Source organism: Staurois parvus, unplaced genomic scaffold (genome assembly GCF_062004578.1).
Source record: "Staurois parvus isolate SC_StPar_1 unplaced genomic scaffold, SC_StPar_1.0 ptg000018l, whole genome shotgun sequence".
NCBI classification, from domain to species: domain Eukaryota; kingdom Metazoa; phylum Chordata; class Amphibia; order Anura; family Ranidae; genus Staurois; species Staurois parvus.
The window spans coordinates 16,345,697-16,365,411 of NW_028317814.1; the positions used below are offsets into that span (position 1 = coordinate 16,345,697).

Genomic DNA, 19,715 nt, shown 5'->3' on the forward strand with positions numbered 1-19,715 from the left:
TTTAGTGCTGCACTTTCTTACATATTCTGTAGAGATTTCCCCTCACGTCCTGTCCTGCTGATTCTGGTTTCACCAGATAGGAAGTAATGGAAAATCTGCAACAAGAACACACACACACACATATATATATATATATTTTTTTTTTTAGCGCTGCACTTTCTTACATATACTATTGTAGGGGATTGTTACCTTCACCTTGTGTGCTAGCTGCTCCCCAGATATCACCAGTGCTCATCTATATATTAGATTCAGTTATAAATCTCTAACAGAGCCCCGGATAGTGATAAAATGTGACAGGGGTGCTAATTCTCCCCCGCTCCATCTGAGGATTTTAAATTATAGAAAAGATCTGACCACTTAGCTTTCCAAAACCTCCTTCTCTGAGGAAGCAATGGAATCTGAAGCCATCCAATGTCATTGGGACAATCTCTCTAGTTCTGGGGGGCTTCTCAATCTCAATGTCACTCTTTGATGAAGTCTCAATCTAAATGTCACTTTCCGGTGGAATACCAATGCGAACATTACAATGGGGTAGAGCCACAGAGTGAATGTCACAATAGAGTAGAGCCTCTATGTGAACGTCACATTCAGGTAGAGTCTCAATGTGAACGTTACAATCGGGTAGAGTCTCAATCTGAGCGTCACATTTTGGTGGAATCTCAATGTGAACGTTACAATCGGGTAGAGTCTCAATGTGAACGTCACATTTTGGTGGAATCTCAATGTGAACGTTACAATCGGGTAGAGTCTCAATGTGAACGTCACATTTTGGTGGAATCTCAATGTGAACGTTATAATCGGGTAGAGTCTCAATGTGAACATCACATTTTGGTGGAATCTCAATTTGAACGTTACAAACGGGTAGTCTTAATGTGAACATCACATTTTGGTGGATTCTCCTTGCCCGGCCTGTCAGTTTAGGTGGACGGCCATGTCTTGGTAGCTTTGCAGTTGTGCCATACTTCTTCCATTTTCAGTTGATGGATTGAACAGTGCTCTATGAGATGTTCAAAGCTAGGGATTTTTTTTCATAACTTAACCCTGCTTTAAACATCTCCACAACTTTATCCCTGAACTTTCTGTTGTGTTCCTTGGCCTTCATGATGCTGTTTGTAAACTAATGTTCTCTAACAAACCTCTGAGGGCTTCACTGAACAACTGTATTTATACTAAGATTAAATTACACACATAGACTCTATTTACTAATCAGGTGACTTCTGAAGGCAATTGGTTCCACTAGATTTTAGTTAGGGGTATCAGAGTAAAGGGGGTTGAATACAAATGCACGCCACACTTTTCAGATATTTAATTGTAATAAATTTTGAAAATCATTTTCCTTCCACTTCACAAATATGTGCCACTCTATCACATAAAATCCCAATGGTTTTGGTTGTAACATGACAAACTTTCGAGAGGTATGAATACTTTTTCAAGGTACTGTATCTATGAATATCCACAATACTTACCTATCCAGTTATTTGTCTTCAGGTTTGGGCCAATTCCAGGAAACCATTCAGTAGCAGCTCTAATGCCACCATGTAGGAAAGTTCAAACCCTCTTCATCTTTGTCGGCTTCTTGGTTGGGGAATCTGCAAGTTGTTCAATGATCTCCCCTTCCATATGTGCTCTTCCATTGGCCTGTTTATCATTGGTGTTAAAGGATACGTTCATCTTTGGAACATGTTACATGTTTCACCTGCTTTTAGGGTGAAACATGTAACATAGCCGCAGCCATGCCCACCCCCATCCTCTGACAGATAAAACCTTTCCCCGTACTATATGTTAGATTTGAAAACAGGCGAGGCTCCTCCCACACGGCTGCATCACTCATTCTCAGTGTTCTACGAATGAGTGCCTACAAGTCACTACTGCCTTAGTGGCTGTTGGCTTGTAGTTTTCAATGAACTGCAATGGCGCTGAGGAGCACATTCAAGCTTCCTGTCAGAATATCTGCTTGCTTGTACATCCCGTACGGCAAGAAGATATTCTGACAGGTCTGCAGGAGACCTGCATAGCATCAGTGATCTACTGATCACTGGTGAAATGCTTTCCAGGCTCCTTTGGACAAAAATAATAAATGCACTAAGCACTCTGGAAGACAGGTCTGCACTGGTCACTGAGCACTCTGCTTCTGACAGCATTTTGCCTGGAGCTGCTTTATAAAGGCACAGTTGCATGACTCTCACTCAGTATACAGATCTAATACATCAGCAGATTTTTTCCTTTTAAATTAAAGTGACAGTTACTTCCATCTGAGTCTAATATAATTTAACCCTTACAGTCTTATGGCTTAAAGGAGCTTTATTCCTATGGTGACATTGTGAATTGAGCCTTATCACTTCATTTAAAGCATTCTTGCAGATCAAATATTTTCATTTCTGTCTAATCTTTTATTTTACCATTATTACCCTAAATAATTAACTTTTAAATTTTTTCTGATTCTTCCAAAATTTCTTTAGGAGTCTCAAACTCCACCTCCTGAACTCTGAGTGCGGTCTAAACCCAAAACAAACCTACAAATTACCAACAGTGCATGTAATATGGCACTATCAGAGCTGCAGACAGGAGAGGCTCCTGATGTCATGTTGCATGAATAAATTTTCCTCTGTACTTTATCTTTTGCTGAAAGCTGGTGCAAGCATTGACAGGCTTCCTGTTTTTAACTTTTAGCTGGTTTGCAGAGGATGATGGGGACTTAATCAGTTTACAGTGTATATACAGTGTATTTAGATATAAATGTCCAATGATAGTGTCCATCTCCACATTCCTCTCCCATCACTCCAGACTCCACACCAGGTGATGGGGAGAGGTGCTGGAGGGACTGACACTTGATCACAATGATGAGGACAAGCTGAAGCTCACCTTCCATGCACAGCTTCTAGATTAGCCTGCTCTGCAATCTATGGATACCATAAAGTATCCTGGGAGGCAATGCCACCATGGGAGGAACCCTGGGGAGGATAATCTGGACCATCCATGCTGATTAAAGGATAGGTTCACATTTCCTAACATGTTACTGATGCAGCAACAATGCTCCCCCACCCGCCTGTCATATTACAATAGGCCAGGCAGGAAGCATTTAAAATAGTCTTTGATCTGTGTGTTTTAGAAGGCTGTAGAGAAGAGGGGGCTGCAGATAAACAGGTACAATATATGTAGGAGGGTTTGTTTCATCTCTGTGTGTCACCTGAGGCTTTCAGTTGGTATACATAAAGGTTTACAGCCACTTTAAACACTCAAGCGTGCAAATCCCCGCCAGTATCTCCATTCCCAACTTAAATCTAAATTTCCAGTATATACTGGTTTAGAAACTAGCCAGCATCACTGAAGATAAACAGCTACAGTTTGAGAGCACTTGAAACCCCGGGATTAACTATGTTAATTCATATTAGTGTTCTTTAAATCCCCAGCTATTCAACCTGTGGGAATCAGAACACTCTTTCTTCCTCTTTTTTTATTTTTTATGACTCAGAGAAGGGATACTTCTTCTAAGCAGAAAAAATGGGGGAGATTTACTAAAACTGGTGCACACAGAATCTGGAGCAGTTGTGTAACCAATCAGCTTCTAGACTTTGTTGTCAAAGCTTAATTGAACAAGCTGAAGTTAGAAGCTGATTGTATGTACAAACCTCAAAATATACTTCTACAAAAAAAAAAAAAGAAGCTGATTGGTTACAATGCACAGCTGAACTAGTTTTAATAAATCTTCCTTAGCCTGGGTCCACACGAATGCGGTGCAGGACACCGCATGTAATTTGCGCAAAAATCACACCGCATTCCTGTGCAAACTACATGCGAATGTCTGTGCGGTGCGATTTTATATCACATGGCTCAAATCATATCACATCCATACCAAAAAGGTGCAGGACCCTTTTTTTTATCCGCATCTGAATTATGAGTTCTCACCCATGCGATGCAATTTCTTGCGTTGCGTTTTGTGATGTTTCAGGGTGTCATTAATTTATCATTGACACCCGCACCAGATCACATTATTTGCAGCGTTTCCCGTGCCGCATTAGAGTGAACCCGTACTTAATACTGTCTACAACTTCAGTCTGAAGGAGCAGTTAAAAGAGCAATATTAGTTCTGGGCTTTCTCAGCAGAAGCCCAGAATGCACAGCACACTCTGAACAATGGCTTGTACCTGTATTAAATGTTTATGTATAGAATAAAGATTTCACACAAAAAGAAAAATATTAATATCAGTTTATAAACTCTCAGAAAAAAAAAAATGACAGCATTGGCTGAAAAACAATGTCTCACTTTAAGCCTGGGCAAATACTGAAATCTGCTTGTACAATCTTTCGCAAAAGCATTTGTGATGTGTGGGTCTACCTGATTACATATAAACTGAATTGATGGTATAGCTAGGCTCTTACACTATATTATTTCTGGTAAATATACAAGATTTTGCACAATTATTTTGTAAGGGTTGCAGCTAGCTTAGAGTGACTCAAAGAACAGCCATTTTTTTTTTTTTTTTTAGAAAAGTCCCCTATAAAAAAAGATTATAAATGCTTGGCTGTCTGGCATATGGTGGCTCCGATCTCTTGTGGACCTATAGTGGCTGAAGAATATTCAGCATCCAACATTTTAAGGCACATTTATAATGAACTAAACGAGCCTTCAGTAAGTATTGGTGGGTAATCAATCGCCGTCTTTTAAAATTCATGCATTTGGAAGTTTCACTTGCATTTTGAATGTTTAGTGAATGTTAGATTCATTTCTTCATAAATATGCACCTTTGTGTGTTAGCTACCACTTACCCCACTGTGCATTGGTACACAACACAGTAGGGACAATGTGGCTTACAGGTGGACACTGAAGATGCTTCAGCCTCAATAGTTCATCAAAAAAGTGAAGATAGCAGTCACCACCCACCTGACAAGTATTTTTAATCTTCTTTTGCAGGGAACTTTTTTTTGGCTTGCCGGAGTCACTTTAGGGGCTTTGTGATTGTATCAAAGGCATCAGTTTGAGACACTTCTGAGATCACTCAGAATTTATTGAGAGGTGCATTTGACCTGCAGGTGACTTATTTCTGATCTGCAATTCACCCTCTTCAATTGGCATGCCCATAGACTTGCATAGGAATACAAAACCTTTTTGAAGCGAACAAAAGCCCGTCAACACAGGCCCTAAGACAGACTAGTAATCATAGACATCTCTGAAACACAAGGTCCAGGCTCATCACACCAGCAGCAATGTGATTAGTCCCCTGTTTTGGAATATATGAGTCTTTCATGGTAAAGAGTTAATCTTTTTCAGAGTCCTCTCCACAGATGTAGACTTGCATCTTCAAAATATTCAAGGTCAAGATGAGGAATTAGCAGCTTTGTCCAAAATTTGCTGGGCAATGCTGGTGATGGATGCATATGTTGAACTCTTGGGAAATTCTTGGAGAAAATCCTTGCCATCCTCCAGACTTTGGGTCAGGCTGGGATCAAGAGGGACACATCCTGAAAAAGTGGAAGAAAATACAAATTCACACTTTTTGAATATTTAATGGCACCTTAACATCCAGTACTGTAGACCTGCATCAATTTCTGAATTTTCTTCTGCGATAAACAAGAGTTGTAATACATAAATATGGGACATACTACATAAAACATGTTACATACACACTGCACAAAACACACTGCATGCTATATAAAGCCCAGGACAGCTCACAGCTCAAATTTTAGTATGAGCAGTATCATGACTCTATGTAGGATGGCCATGCGAAGAAATAGATCTGTGCTGACCTCCACTGTCTGCACTTTTCAGGGAACATCTACTACAGAGGTAAACCTGCTTCATCTACAACAAAAGGTCAGTTAAAGTGTTCGTAAACTTTACTTTAAAAAAAAAAAAAAAAAAATCTCCCTGCAAGCATTGCATACTAGCACATTATGAAAGACTTACCTTGAAATGAAGCCCTCCAGCGGCACACTGTCACCGCTGACAAGGCTTCCATCTTCACCTGGTTTTCCTTCTGGGTTCACAAACTCTAGCCGCTTGAATGGCCGAGTAGCGCATGCACGCAGGAGTTTCGGCCGCGGCACAAGCTCTGATGGAACAGGTATGCTGTTCCTTCAGAATGCATGCACTGGTGACGTCACCGGCTGCAGGGACACTGAATATCGCCTAAACGGTGCACATTTAGGAGATGTTCCTTGTACCTACAGGTAAGCTTTATTATAAGCGTACATGTACAGTGAAGGAAATAAGTATTTGATCCCTTGCTGATTTTGAATGTTTGCCCACTCATAAAGAAATGATCAGTCTAAAAATCAAATGTTCGGTGTATTGTAACACTGAGAGACAGAATAGCAACAAAAAATTCAAAAGAAATACATGTCTAACAAATGATACACTGATTTGCATGTTCATGAGGGAAATAAGTATTTGATCCCCTTCACAAAACATGACTTAGTACTTGGTGGCAAATCCCTTGTTAGCAATCACAGAGGTCAGACGTTTCCTGTAGTTGGCCACCAGGTTTGCACACATCTCAGGAGGGATTTTGGCCCACTCCTCTTGGCAGATCCTCTCCAAGTCTTTAAAGTTTGGTGGCTGACTTTTGGCAACTTCACTGTATATACAAGTGTCTAGAGGGAGTTTACTACCGCTTCAAGACAGCTTATATTACCAGCATACAAAGGGCCTAAGAAGTCAGTTACATTTTTTTCTGTAATTTCTTTATTTATGTAGCCAGAAGTTGCATGGTACAATATATGCAGAAATATAATAACAAATGGCATGTAAATAACCAAGTCAGAGGTGTTCAGAAGTAAACTGGAAATATACATCAAACAGGAACAACAAAATGGGAAAAAATGATAGTCGGGACTAATAGTAGGTGAAGAAAGCAGTAGGCCGTTGTGAATATCTATAAATATCCTATTAAGGAGCGCCTGAGGACATGGACTATGGGATGAAAAGCATATATAGATAAAAGCATCAGGGTCACCAGAGGTATCCCAAAAACCATGGAAGAGGAACCCTATGCAGAGGACCAGGCACCACATAGGCAAGGCACATTGATTATAAAAAAAAAAAAAATCAACATATGAAAGTAGGAGACAGTGAGTGAAACTAGAATGGAGGGGGGGAAGAGCAAAGGACATGGGGCAGGGGGGAGAGGAAGAGGAAAGAAAGAGGGAAGGGAAAGAGTGGGTCAGGAGCGAAGGGAAGAAACAGATAAGAAGATCAAAGTGTCAATTAAATTTTTGATTAGTCGCAGACTGTAGATAAAGGCTTTATGTAACATGTATGTACAGTATAGCCAATACATTTTTCCAGTTTTGGATAGAGTAGGAAAGAGTAAAAGTCCCCAGTTGGGCTGTCTGTGTCCTACTGTGTCCCTTGAAGACATAACAGGAGGTGAGAATCTCTAAATTTCCTTCCAAAAGAGCTGTCACTAAAGCAGGTGTCCCTACCAGAAGCTATACCCTCACCTCCTCTGATGATTCTGATGCCAACCATGATATTTTGGAATTCCAAACCAATACACAGCACTGCTCCACACCTCCACCCCTAAAATGCATGGACCATCCGGGGTGCTGGATCCTTTAGTCCATCACTACTCCAACACAAACATGTAAGAAGATGGTAGTTGCACTCCATAATTAGCTCATCTTAGTAGTTTACCCTGTCAGCAATAAAGCAACCACCTAGATGTAGTCTCCACCCTAAAAACCACACTCTGCCAACTCGTTTCACCCTGATGGGCTTGTACCCAAGCAGAGTGGCCACATCTATGCAGTTGCTTCATTGCTAACAGAATGCACTACCAAGATGAGCTACTTATGAAGTATGACTCCCATCAACTTATCATTTTGGAATTCCAATAAGGCTTGGTTCACATTTGTGCTGGTGGTACCTCTGCGGATCCGCACAAAAATCTGTGCAGCCGCCCCACCCACACAGAAGAATGCGGACCCATGGGCAGGTGCCATTAATTCTAATGGCACGCTGCCCACACTGGAAATTGCAACTTTAATGGGAACTGAGGTTCTTGTGAGGGCTGCATTTGCAGAAGAAGTGCAGAGACTTCTTCCCTGCGTGTCACGGGGCACGGGAGTCCATTCAAATGAATGGGCTCTCATGCCCGAGCAAAACGCGGCCCACAGGAACACGGATGATATGTGAACCAGGGGTTACTATCCATTCTGGTGACAATGATCACCAGGACACATTGTAAAGTACACGTGTGTTAATCACAGCCCCACCATACTAATTCGCTGCTGGAGCTTACCAGACACCTGTTAGTGTGTATAGAAAGTTCCACAGAAAAGTTCAGGAGCTGCAGTGGCAGCATTAAGTGTGGGAAAGGTAAGAATAGACATCCTATAAAGAATATATATATATATATATATAGAATAGACATCCAGAGGAGGTTCAAGTGAACTTGGTAGCCCCTTAGAGTAGGCAAAATGAATGATTTGTGATTTGTTCTTATGCATTTTTTATTTTGTTTCTTGTATAATGCATTTTGTACATCGATGTCTCATTTAACAAACGCCTGATTCCTCAATCAAGGCACATGGCTCCTCTGTTGTTACTTATGCTGTTCTTCTTTTGATGTAACATGGTCAAAGAACCAATCTGATACACCAGAAGCTTTGTTTTTGTTACAGTTTTTGTACAGGATGTACAACCGCCTTGGCTTGTAAGCTATTGATCTCATGTATCTATTTGTAAACATGACAGCGGTTATAATGTATACCTAGAAATTCTTTTTTAATAAACATTTATTGAACAGAAAAATAAAAAGACAGAATGACCCAAAACCCCTGGAATCAAACACCTGTGTTGTTCTTATCAATCAAGAAAACGAGGGCTAGCTTTGGATAAGTTGTTAGAAACAACATAGGTACTTTTAGTCAACATGTGTTTTGTAAATGAGCACTATTTTTATTTATTTCAGGTACTTATATAGCGCCATCAATTTGCGCAGTGCTTTACATATATATTATACATTCACATCAGTCCCTAACCCTCAAGGGACGTACAATCTAAGGTCCCTAACTCACATTCATTCATACACATACTAGGGCCAATTTAGACAGGAGCCAATTCACCTACCATCATGTCTTTGGAGTGTGGGAGGAAACCGGAGTACCCGGAGGAAACCCACGCAGGCACAAGGAGAACATGCAAAATCCAGGCAGGTGGTGCTGTGGTTGGGATTCGAACAACCCTAGTACTGCCAGGCAGAAATGCTAACCATTTAGCCACTATGCTGCCCTCTATCAAAGTGTCTCGTCATGCCCTGGCACATTGTGGTCAAACAATTTGGTTAAATCCTTTAAGTCTGACCTCTGGGATAATCAAATGTAATCTATATAAATAAAAGATACTTGAACCTTGGGGGTCCATTTGAAAAGCAAAAAAAAAAAATAGTTGGACGAATGTCACAAGCATTCTACTATTGCTGACAAATTCTGTCCATTTTTTTCTTCATACAGTGGTTTCTTATGATCAGCTCCATCTAGTGGCCATATTGCAATATTTTTTTCTGATTGAAGCTTTTCAGGAAAATACCGCATTATGGCCACTAGATGGTGATGATCAGTGGAAATCACTATTATATATTAAGAAAAATACTGGTCTTGTCTCTGCCCCCTCCACCTTCTGCCCTCTGTGCAGGCTATGTGCAGTACAGAGATGATGCCACCACTTTTACAAGGTAATAACTTGATTTGCAAAGGAATTTGGTGCGCACAAAGTGTATTTATATTCTTTGTGACTATTGAGGAATATATTTAAATTAACGTTTTTTTTCAGGAGTTCAGCTTTAAGGTTTTGAGTTTTTACAAACAACTAAATATTATAAAATATAAAGTGGTACATAAAAAGATTTTCTCAATTACCCAGAAATGGGACTCCAGCATGCTTTGCTAGCTCTTCGCCACCACCCTTGGAGAAAATGTTGGTGCATTCCTAGAGATGGGAGAGACAAGTTTGAGTTTAATGAAACTTTTCCAATACAATTGAAATACAAAAACATAAAAGGCATTTAAAGTGTTACTAAACCCACAACAGTAAAATCAGTCTGTATATTGAGTAAAGCATGCCTGTTATACTCACTGTGGAACCTAAGGGGTTAATCCTCTGCATTGTGTAAAAAGGCTGTTTCATCCTGACTTTTCTGCCCCTCCTCTTGTTCAAATGTGCACACTGATAAGACAGACTGAACCCCTTGCCCTTCTGCACATGCTCAGTTTAGTGTGTATTGCGAGACAGGGTTTTTTTTTCCCTTGGGAAAGTGCATGTGATCAGCACAGGGCCAATCAGCACTGTCCAGACAGAGGATCAGGGGATTTGCATCCTCCTAGAGCAGAAAGAAAACTCCTCCTACAAGCTTTAACCAGTGCTCTGCTGAAGTCACAAGACTGCTCTAACTGCTGATGAGAAAAGGAATTTAGCAGTTTACATTTACTAAAATAATTGCATTTCCATGTTATGTGTACTGTGGGAGACCAGATATAGTGAATGCAGGGTCCAGGGAGACCAGATATAGTGAATGCAGGGTCCAAGGAGACCAGATATAGTGAATGCAGGGTCCGGGGAGACCAGATATAGTGAATGCAGGGTCCAGGGAGACCAGATATAGTGAATGCAGGGTCCGGGGAGACCAGATATAGTGGATGCAGGGTCCGGGGAGACCAGATATAGTGAATGCAGGGTCCGGGGAGACCAGATATAGTGAATGCAGGGTCTGGGGAGACCAGATATAGTGAATGCAGGGTCCGGGGTTTAGTAACACTTTAATTCAATCTACTGTACTGAAAATAGTAAAAATTTTAATGTTCAGACTGGCATTGCACCAGAAGGGCAGATAGCAATATCATGCAAGATACATATCTGTTCTGCATTTGATTTTCGGCATCTGTACTCTGTATTGCCCGTCTACTACCAGCTCTTGATGTTGGTGTAATAAACAGATCTAAGTGTACTGCTGTCAGGATTGTACCTTTGCCTTCAAATGCTAAATCAGCACTGGGATGTCTCCCCTGAATCTAATTCAAGCACTAAGCACCAGTCCAACCCATGCACCATGTCTGTTTCCAAGCTCAACATAGCAAGACAGAAAACCAAAAGACATATGGCAGAACCCCAGGAGATAAACATTAGCTGGGTGTGGTAAAACAACTATGCCTGTTTTTTTGCATTAAAACACTGGGGTTGATTTTCTAAAGGCAAATCAAAAGCTGTTCACATTGCAAGGGATTTCTCCAGTAGCTTGGTGGATGTGCCAAAGAATACCCAATCATGGAAAAAACAAAACAAACAAACAAACAAACAAAAAAACAGTATTTGCATGCATATGACTGGATGATGGAAGTCAACAAAACCTCACCCGATTCACCAAGCTCTGGGGAAAAGTCCCTTGTAAAGTGCACAGCCTATTTATTTGCCTTAACCTCCTTGGCGGTATTCCCGAGTGTAGCTCGGGGTAACATTTCAGTACCAAAAGCGGTAACCCTGAGCTACACTCGGGAATACCATGCGGCACTGCTCCGGTATGTGTTCTTCACTTACCTTACCCTGCGCTCCCACGATGTGTCCCCTGCAGCATCCCCGGCCATCTCCTCCGGCCGATGCCGGCATCCGGCTTCTGTGTCCTGTCCCTGTGACGTCGGGACGTAGGGCGCCGCCGCCGCCGGCGGCAAATTTAAAAATTTTAAAAAATGTCTTTTTTTTTTTTTTTCATTTTACACAGTAAAACATTGCTGTTTCAACCTATTTCACATACATATTGTCCCTAGTGCTTTGTCCTGCGCCCTGCCTGCATTTTGTCTGTTCTTTCTGCCTGGAAACTGAGAAATGTCCATGGCATCCAAAAAGTGTCCCTTTAGGTCAAAAGCGGTTTAGATCAGCTAGAGAACATCGATAGTAAATCAGAACCACTTGCAGAATTGAGTGATAATGATTCGTGGGGGAAATTCGTCATCAGACACTGAAAACGATTTTGCGACTGAGCTCAGCAATGTGCGAACTTGGCGCTCTATTTCACATTTCAGTGTTTTTGGTTTGATTATATTATTGAATTAAATTTTTTATTATTTTTATATTATTTTTATGATTATTTATTAAGTTATAATTTATGATTTTGTGTTTCAAATTTTATCATACCCGGGATGTTTACTAGACTCTTGTTCGGACAGATTTCAGTGAGTTTTTCCAAAAAATTACAGCCTACAATAAAAAAAAATACATATTTCCATGCAAAAAAATGGTACCGCTTTCAGCACCAAAAACCTGAAATAATCATACCGCCAGGGAGGTTAAGTAAATCAACTGCAACGTGTTTTTTTTTTAGTTATATCTAGATTTTCTCCCATCACGATAGCAAAATAAAAAATTTGTGCCAGGCGACGCGCTATGGGGCTTCTAAAGAATAGTCCAATAATGCAGGACGTCCATTACTGTGCTGTTTTCTAAGTGTCTATAGTGAAGGGAATCAGCCTGGTTAGCAGCTGGTAAGAATTAACATTAGAATGGAGCTAGGATTGGGATGTAACACATTAGCCTTTCTATTATACCACAGAATACCATGATAGTTTGTAAATCTAGGGAAAAATGCAAAGCATCCTGACAGACTGGTATTTCCTGCCCATTAAGCTGCAAGCTACCAAACAATGTGGACCCAGGACTACACTCATGTACTCTACAACTGCAACAACCCCAAGACTCATTTTCTTACTGCTGCAGTCTGTGCGCTTTTACTCTGCATTACATGCAACTGATTGTTCTGGTCTGTATGCTCTGCTCTATGTTGCATACACCAAACTGCCCCATTCTGTATGATCTGCTCTACATTACATACACCAAACTGCCCCATTCTGTATGATCTGCTCTACATTACATACACCAAACTGCCCCATTCTGTATGATCTGCTCTACATTACATACACCAAACTGCCCCATTCTGTATGATCTGCTCTACATTACATACACCAAACTGCCCCATTCTGTATGATCTGCTCTACATTACATACACTGGACTATTCCAGTCTGTGTGCCCTGATCTACAATACATACATCATACTGTATTACGTGTAATAACACATCCTCAGGGGTACACATATGGGTGTACCCGAGGACGTATTAGACGAAACGCGTTGGGTGGATCTCTATCCGCCGCTACTGATGAGCAGTGGCCATTTTGGTACTTTATTCATTTATTTATTTAATTACTCCACGTGGATACGTTTTTATGTTACTTGCTATTATTACTTTAAATAAAATACTACATTATAAGCACCTTTCTGGCTCCTGTGGCTGAGCTAATTCCCCCCAGGACCACCAGGCACCCACCCAGACGGATGGACGGATGACCCCGTAGCTGTCAGCATACCACTGCACCCCCAGATGTACGATGTATTATAATCAATGCGCATTATAATTTATGGTCTGGTGAGTGTACATCCGTACCAAGGGTGGATTTCCTTTTACAAGCTTTTGCACAGTTACTCTTCACGGATAACTTCACGTGCCAATCATAGGCATTTCTTCAGCAGATATCTTTGCACGAGAGACGTTTTAAACTCACGAATACTCTGATGAACTTATTTTATTGCATTTTATGTCATCTTGAACTAGTTGTATTAATATTGCACTTTCAGCACTTTACTCACATACGCGTTTAATCACATGCGTTTATGGGATTTATGACATGCATTTTTTAGCGCTGCACTAATATTTTAGAGATTACATACACCTGACTGCTCCGGTCTGTACGCTCTGCTCTACATTACATACACCTGACTGCTCCAGTCTGTACTCTCCGCTCTACATTACATACACCTGACTGCTCCGGTCTGTACGCTCTCTTCTACATTACATACAACTGACTGCTCCGGTCTGTACGCTCTCTTCTACATTACATACAACTGACTGCTCCGGTCTGTATGCTCTGCTCTACATTACATACACCTGACTGCTCCAGTCTGTACGCTCTGCTCTACATTACATACACCTGACTGCTCCGGTCTGTACGCTCCGCTCTACATTACATACAACTGACTGCTCCGGTCTGTACGCTCTGCTCTACGTTACATACACCTGACTGCTCCGGTCTGTACGCTCTGCTCTACGTTACATACACCTGACTGCTCCGGTCTGTACGCTCTGCTCTACGTTACATACACCTGACTGCTCCGGTCTGTACGCTCTGCTCTACGTTACATACACCTGACTGCTCCGGTCTGTACGCTCTGCTCTACGTTACATACACCTGACTGCTCCGGTCTGTACGCTCTGCTCTACATTACATACACCTGACTGCTCCGGTCTGTACGCTCTGCTCTACATTACATACACCTGACTGATCCAGTCTGTACGCTCTGCTCTACATTACATACATCTGACTGCTCCGGTCTGTACACTCTGCGCTACATTACATACAACTGACTGCTCCGGTCTGTACGCTCTGCTCTACATTACATACACCTGACTGATCCAGTCTGTACGCTCTGCTCTACATTACATACATCTGACTGCTCCGGTCTGTACACTCTGCGCTACATTACATACAACTGACTGCTCCGGTCTGTATGCTCTGCTCTATATTACATACACTGGACTGCTCCTGGATGTACACTTTTACTGTACAAGTACAATCAATTGCCCCAGTCTGTATGCTCTGCTTTGCATTATATATACTGGATTGCTCCAGTCTACATACTCTACATTACATACAATTGCCCTCATTTGTATGCCCTGCTTTGCATTACATACACTGGACTTCCCCAGTCTGTGTGCTCTTGTTACATTACATACACCAGACTGCCCCATTTTATAAACTCTATTCTATATTACATATTTTGAGAAGTAAAACTGAATTCTGTAATTCTCAGTAGTGAGCAAGAGAAGGTGGCTATGTTCCTACATACAGTGGGACTATGGATAATAAATATATGAACCCTCTAACAGGAAGTCAGATTACAGGAACTAAAAAAAAATTTGGAGATTTGTAGGAGGCTGGGGGCAATAGAAGGGAATACATATTTGAATAGGATATTTTAAACCACAGTTTAGTGTCACTTTAAAGTCTGGTTCATACATTTAAAACAATACTTTGTGATGACCACAAGAGGACAAGAACAATCCCCACACTCGGAAGAAAAGGTTCAGAATTTTCATGTAAACCAAAGTGATGACGCCAGAACAGAACCAAAAACATTAATTTTAAAAAATATGTACGGCATTCTGCCAAACTGGTATTTTTGATAATAAAGCTGTCCTTCAACTGACCGTGCAATGTGGACACACAAATCCACTCATGTTCTCTACAATTCCAATGACAGGAAGAGACATCTTCTTACAGAAGGTCAGCTCCCGTCTGACATCACCAATGGATACAGCCTGCAGGACAAAGTTTATATGAAGTCAGGATGCAATCTCCGTGAGGTTTACTGAACAAGACAGACAGCAACGTGTGAACTGAAAGAAAGCCATAAAAAACAACCAAAAATTCCTCTCTTCTTGATATTTGTTTAGTAAAATGAACTCTGGTTGCATTAGATTACTCTACACAACATCAATTCACTTTACACCACTTAATTCAATTAGCTTACAGGTGCTAAAAATCACTGATCTTTTCACTACAACACTACATTTTTGAACCTAGTTGAAAGTGTATGTCAAGGAAAATAAAAATAAGTGGACATCTTTGCAATTCAGGCACATTTTCCCATGTTTTGTCCCTTAAAGACCCTGCAAGTTTTTTTGCACATCTCAAAACAGATAAAGAAACACTTCCAATGTCATATTAAAGCGGAGTTCCGGCCCCCGCCACCTCCCCCCAAAAATTAAAAGTCAGTAGCTACAAATACTGTGGCTGCTGACTTTTAATATTCTTCAGTCAGCTGTTAGGTGCTGGCGCTGCCATCTTTACTAAGGGAAACCAGCGCTGGTTTCCCATTGCGCATGCGCGAAGTGCGCTGCGCTTTGTGAATGGGCCGCAGTGCTCTGGGACCTTGGAAGTGTCTCAGAGGGCTGCGGGGGAGCCGAACTTACAGCTCAGTTTGCTATGGTAAAGGAACCGGAAGTGAGAGCGGGTACCTGTCAAAATCAGGTACCTGTTCTACCCTCCCCCCACAAAAGGTGCCAAAATATGGCAGCAGATGAAGGGGGGGAGGGGGGTGGGGGTTGGCAGAAAAGTGGAGTTTCCACTTTTGGGTGGAACTCAGCTTTAAGGAGATTAAAGAACAAGTAAGAGGTGTTCATTCTTAGTTTTTCCATGTACTGTAAAGCATGTTTAGCCAAACCATTTTGTTCCCCAGACAGGAAATGGGTAAAATTATTAACAGTTATTTTTTCCTGTATCCTGCTGGGGATATTTCCTATCACTTCCTGCCAAGGAGATGAAATAGAAAATGAGAGGACAGTGGAATTCCCATCTTAGTGAATTGTCACAGGAACAGGTGTCCACATTGGAGGATTTCCCCTCACTTTCCCCACTTTCTGTCTCAGTGACAATGATTCCCAGGGCACATAGAAGGGTCTCCCCAGTAGGGACACAGAGACCAAAAAAACCCCCCAAAGGAACAAAGGGTCTAACTCTCTTTGCAAAGCCAAAATTATGTTAGGTTTTACAGTAGATGGAGTATGGAATGGCTAGAATGCCTATCACATGTTTATTGCTATCTGTGTCCCTGCAAGGGAGCGTCATGCTACTTATTCTGGTGACCATTGTTGGGAGGGAGGAGGAAAACCAGTAACCTTGTAGACTCCCTGAGCAGAGAGAGGGATGTGAGCTGTCTGCTGACAGTTCACATCTTGTATGCAAGGTTCAACCAGATGGGGATCTGCGGCAGTTTTCTATCGTGAAAACTGACGCAATCCCTATCTGTAATTAGATGCCAAACACACCAGTTTCTATTTCACTTGGACATAGAAAATGGCAAAGGCCACAAAAAAACAGGTCTGTTTGTTAATGTGCCGCACAATGCTAAGTTGATTCCATGGAATGTTTGCAAAAGAAAGATACGGGCAATGGTTGTGTCATGTCTAAGGGGTAACCTAATATCCTGCAACAGTTAGCATAAAACACCTGTGGAGTGGTGACCAATACAGCTCCCATTGGATGGAAGGGCCGCAGAGCATCCATTGTGGATATATGCTCATCTGACGTTCCTGGTGGGGTGTCCACAATAAGGAAATCCAGTTCTCCCCAGACCACATCGTTGACAAATTGTTTTATTAGAGCTAGAAGATAAAAATTAATTACTGTACAGGTCTCATCTTAACAAGATATCCTATGAATAGAGGGTGCAAGCAAATAAATCTGGACATGTTTATTATTTGGCCTGGTACCAAGTACTGCTTTGCAAAGATGGCTTAGGCAGGCCATAGATTATGCAATTTTCTTTCCTCCCACCAAAAGGTGGAAGGAAATTGCTTGATTCCCCTATCAGCACAGATCACAATCATTAGTGTTGCTGGCTATAGCCAGTGGCGCTAATCATTCGGGAAAAACCCAACATGCTGGTTGTACACAAGCTTATTGATAAAATGTCAGTACTGTACCGCGCTCCAATATATACAACTCTCAATAATAATAAAAATCTAATTTTCTATAATAATGTTATTAAATAACTCCGTGTATCTTCAATATATCAGTAATTAAATATATTAATCCAACTAAAAATTATAATTGATAACACCATTAATTCATATATAAAAAGTGAAAAAAATTGAAAAAAATGAAAAAATATATTGTGCATATAAACCAGAATAAATATATATGGAAATGACAATTCAGTTCATCAGAGATGCGATGGTATTTAAAGTTCAAACTAATCTGTATGATGGATCAGTGTTCACAGCCGTGAACCTCTCCCTCCTTTCTTCTCTCCTCTCTCCCCAACACAGCCTCCTCAATAGAACTTTTTCCACTGGCTGCTTATTCATCCATGCTCGATACATATAAAGAGAGAAACAGAGACATAGTGTCTTATCCGGGATAAAAGTTATTTATTTAAAGCTATTGGTTTCCCACTCACATGCTCCAAACAAAAGTAGCGCTTTGTGTGCAAATGTATCCAAAAAGTATCCAGATCCTACTATACAACCAGCCTTGCAGGTGTGTCTGCCTTCACTGAATGTGCTTGCCGTTCCTCCGTGGATGCGTGATGACGTCACCGCCCCTCCCCTACGCGTTACGCTACAGGGACTCGTAGCTTCCTCTGGGGGATGTAGTTTATCATGTCATCCTGCACTGAGGCTATTTATATTCTACCGGCGCCATTTTTGCTGTGATCTAAATAATCCTCATTCCTCCTCCATTTACTTGTAGTCCAATATATATCTCAATGTTATCTATTATATATATGCACAAGAGTGCGTCTCAGCATCCTACGGTTGCACATTCAATGCTACCAAACACACCCTTCACAATTCGGATTACAATATCATATTTTCTATTCATTTTCATCGCCATTTATCTTATACATTTGTCTTATTCATGGTTATATTAACCACAGTATTCATTCTTTAATATTAATAATTTCCAAACATTTAATAAACTTTAAATTAAAATTAAAATATCAGATTACATATAAAATATTATTTTTAAAAATTAATAAAAAAAAAAAAAAAAAAAAAAAAAATATTTAAAAATATATATAAAAATAAAATTAAAAAATGCCTAAAAAAATTCTTATTTATTATTTTTATTTCCTCATAAATTAAATAATTAAAACCTATAATCATACTAGAATTATTTTATACATAATAGTTAATAAACTACTTCCTCATTATTCCATCAATATCTTCCTCCTAATATTATACTTGAAATGTATTCTTATGCTCATTATTCTTTATGGTATATAATAATATCAATTATCACTAAGGAAACAAGCTAAGTCAAATTCCTTATTTAACCCTAAAGGGTGCAAAGAATTCATTTGATAAATCCACTGGGATTCTTTCTTACTAATTTCTCTAATAAGATTATCCCCTCTCCAGTGTGCCTTATGTTTTTCAATTCCCCAAAATTCCAATCCTTCTGTTTTCTGTCCATGATATAATTTGAAGTGTAGTGATACATTATGATACTTATATCCTTTTGAAATATTACGAACATGCTCCTTTATTCTTTCTTTTAGCATGCGTTTCGTTCTTCCTATATATATTTTATTGCATGGACATTTTAGTGCATATATTACCCCCTTGGTGTCACATGATATAAATTGATTTATTTTAAATGTTATTCCACTTATTAAATTAGTAAACTGCATTCTCTTTCTGGGGTTATTTTTTGTTCTAATACAACTGTAGCATCTTCCACATTTATAGAATCCTATTTCCTTGAAGAACGAAAATGGATTTTGTTTGGGGGGATCTAGTATATTCTTTACTACCTTATCTCTGATATTCGGAGCTTTTTTGTAAATAAATCTTGGATTGTCAGGAATGTTATCTTTCAGATCTTTATCCAACTTTAATATATCCCAATGTTTTTTAATTATTTTTTGCACATCCTTATATTGTTTATTATATGGCATTATGATAGTCATAACATTATCCATACTGTTATTACTCTGTCTTTCTGTTAGTAATTTGCTTCTATCTAGTGTTCCTGCCCTATCCCTTTCTTCACCTATATACTCTTTTTTATACCCTTTATTGATGAATCTCTTTAGAAGGATGTCACTCTGTTCCTGATAATCTATATCATGTGTACAGTTACGTCTTAGTCTCGTAAACTGTCCTCTAG

General features: G+C 40.2%; 1 protein-coding gene across 1 annotated transcript in view; it reads right to left on the reverse strand.

The window, feature by feature from the left end:
- Positions 1-4,190: 4,190 nt before the first annotated feature.
- The window catches only part of NUBP2 (NUBP iron-sulfur cluster assembly factor 2, cytosolic), a 34,543-nt gene continuing 19,018 nt past the window's right edge, over positions 4,191-19,715 (reverse strand). Inside the window, exons 4-7 of the mRNA XM_089682729.1 lie at positions 17,049-17,203; positions 15,248-15,358; positions 9,859-9,928; positions 4,191-5,460 (exon numbers count right to left, since the gene is read on the reverse strand). Coding sequence (XP_089538855.1) covers positions 5,315-5,460; positions 9,859-9,928; positions 15,248-15,358; positions 17,049-17,203 — 482 coding nt within the window. The 3' untranslated portion in view covers positions 4,191-5,314. The remainder of the gene's footprint in view (positions 5,461-9,858; positions 9,929-15,247; positions 15,359-17,048; positions 17,204-19,715) is intronic.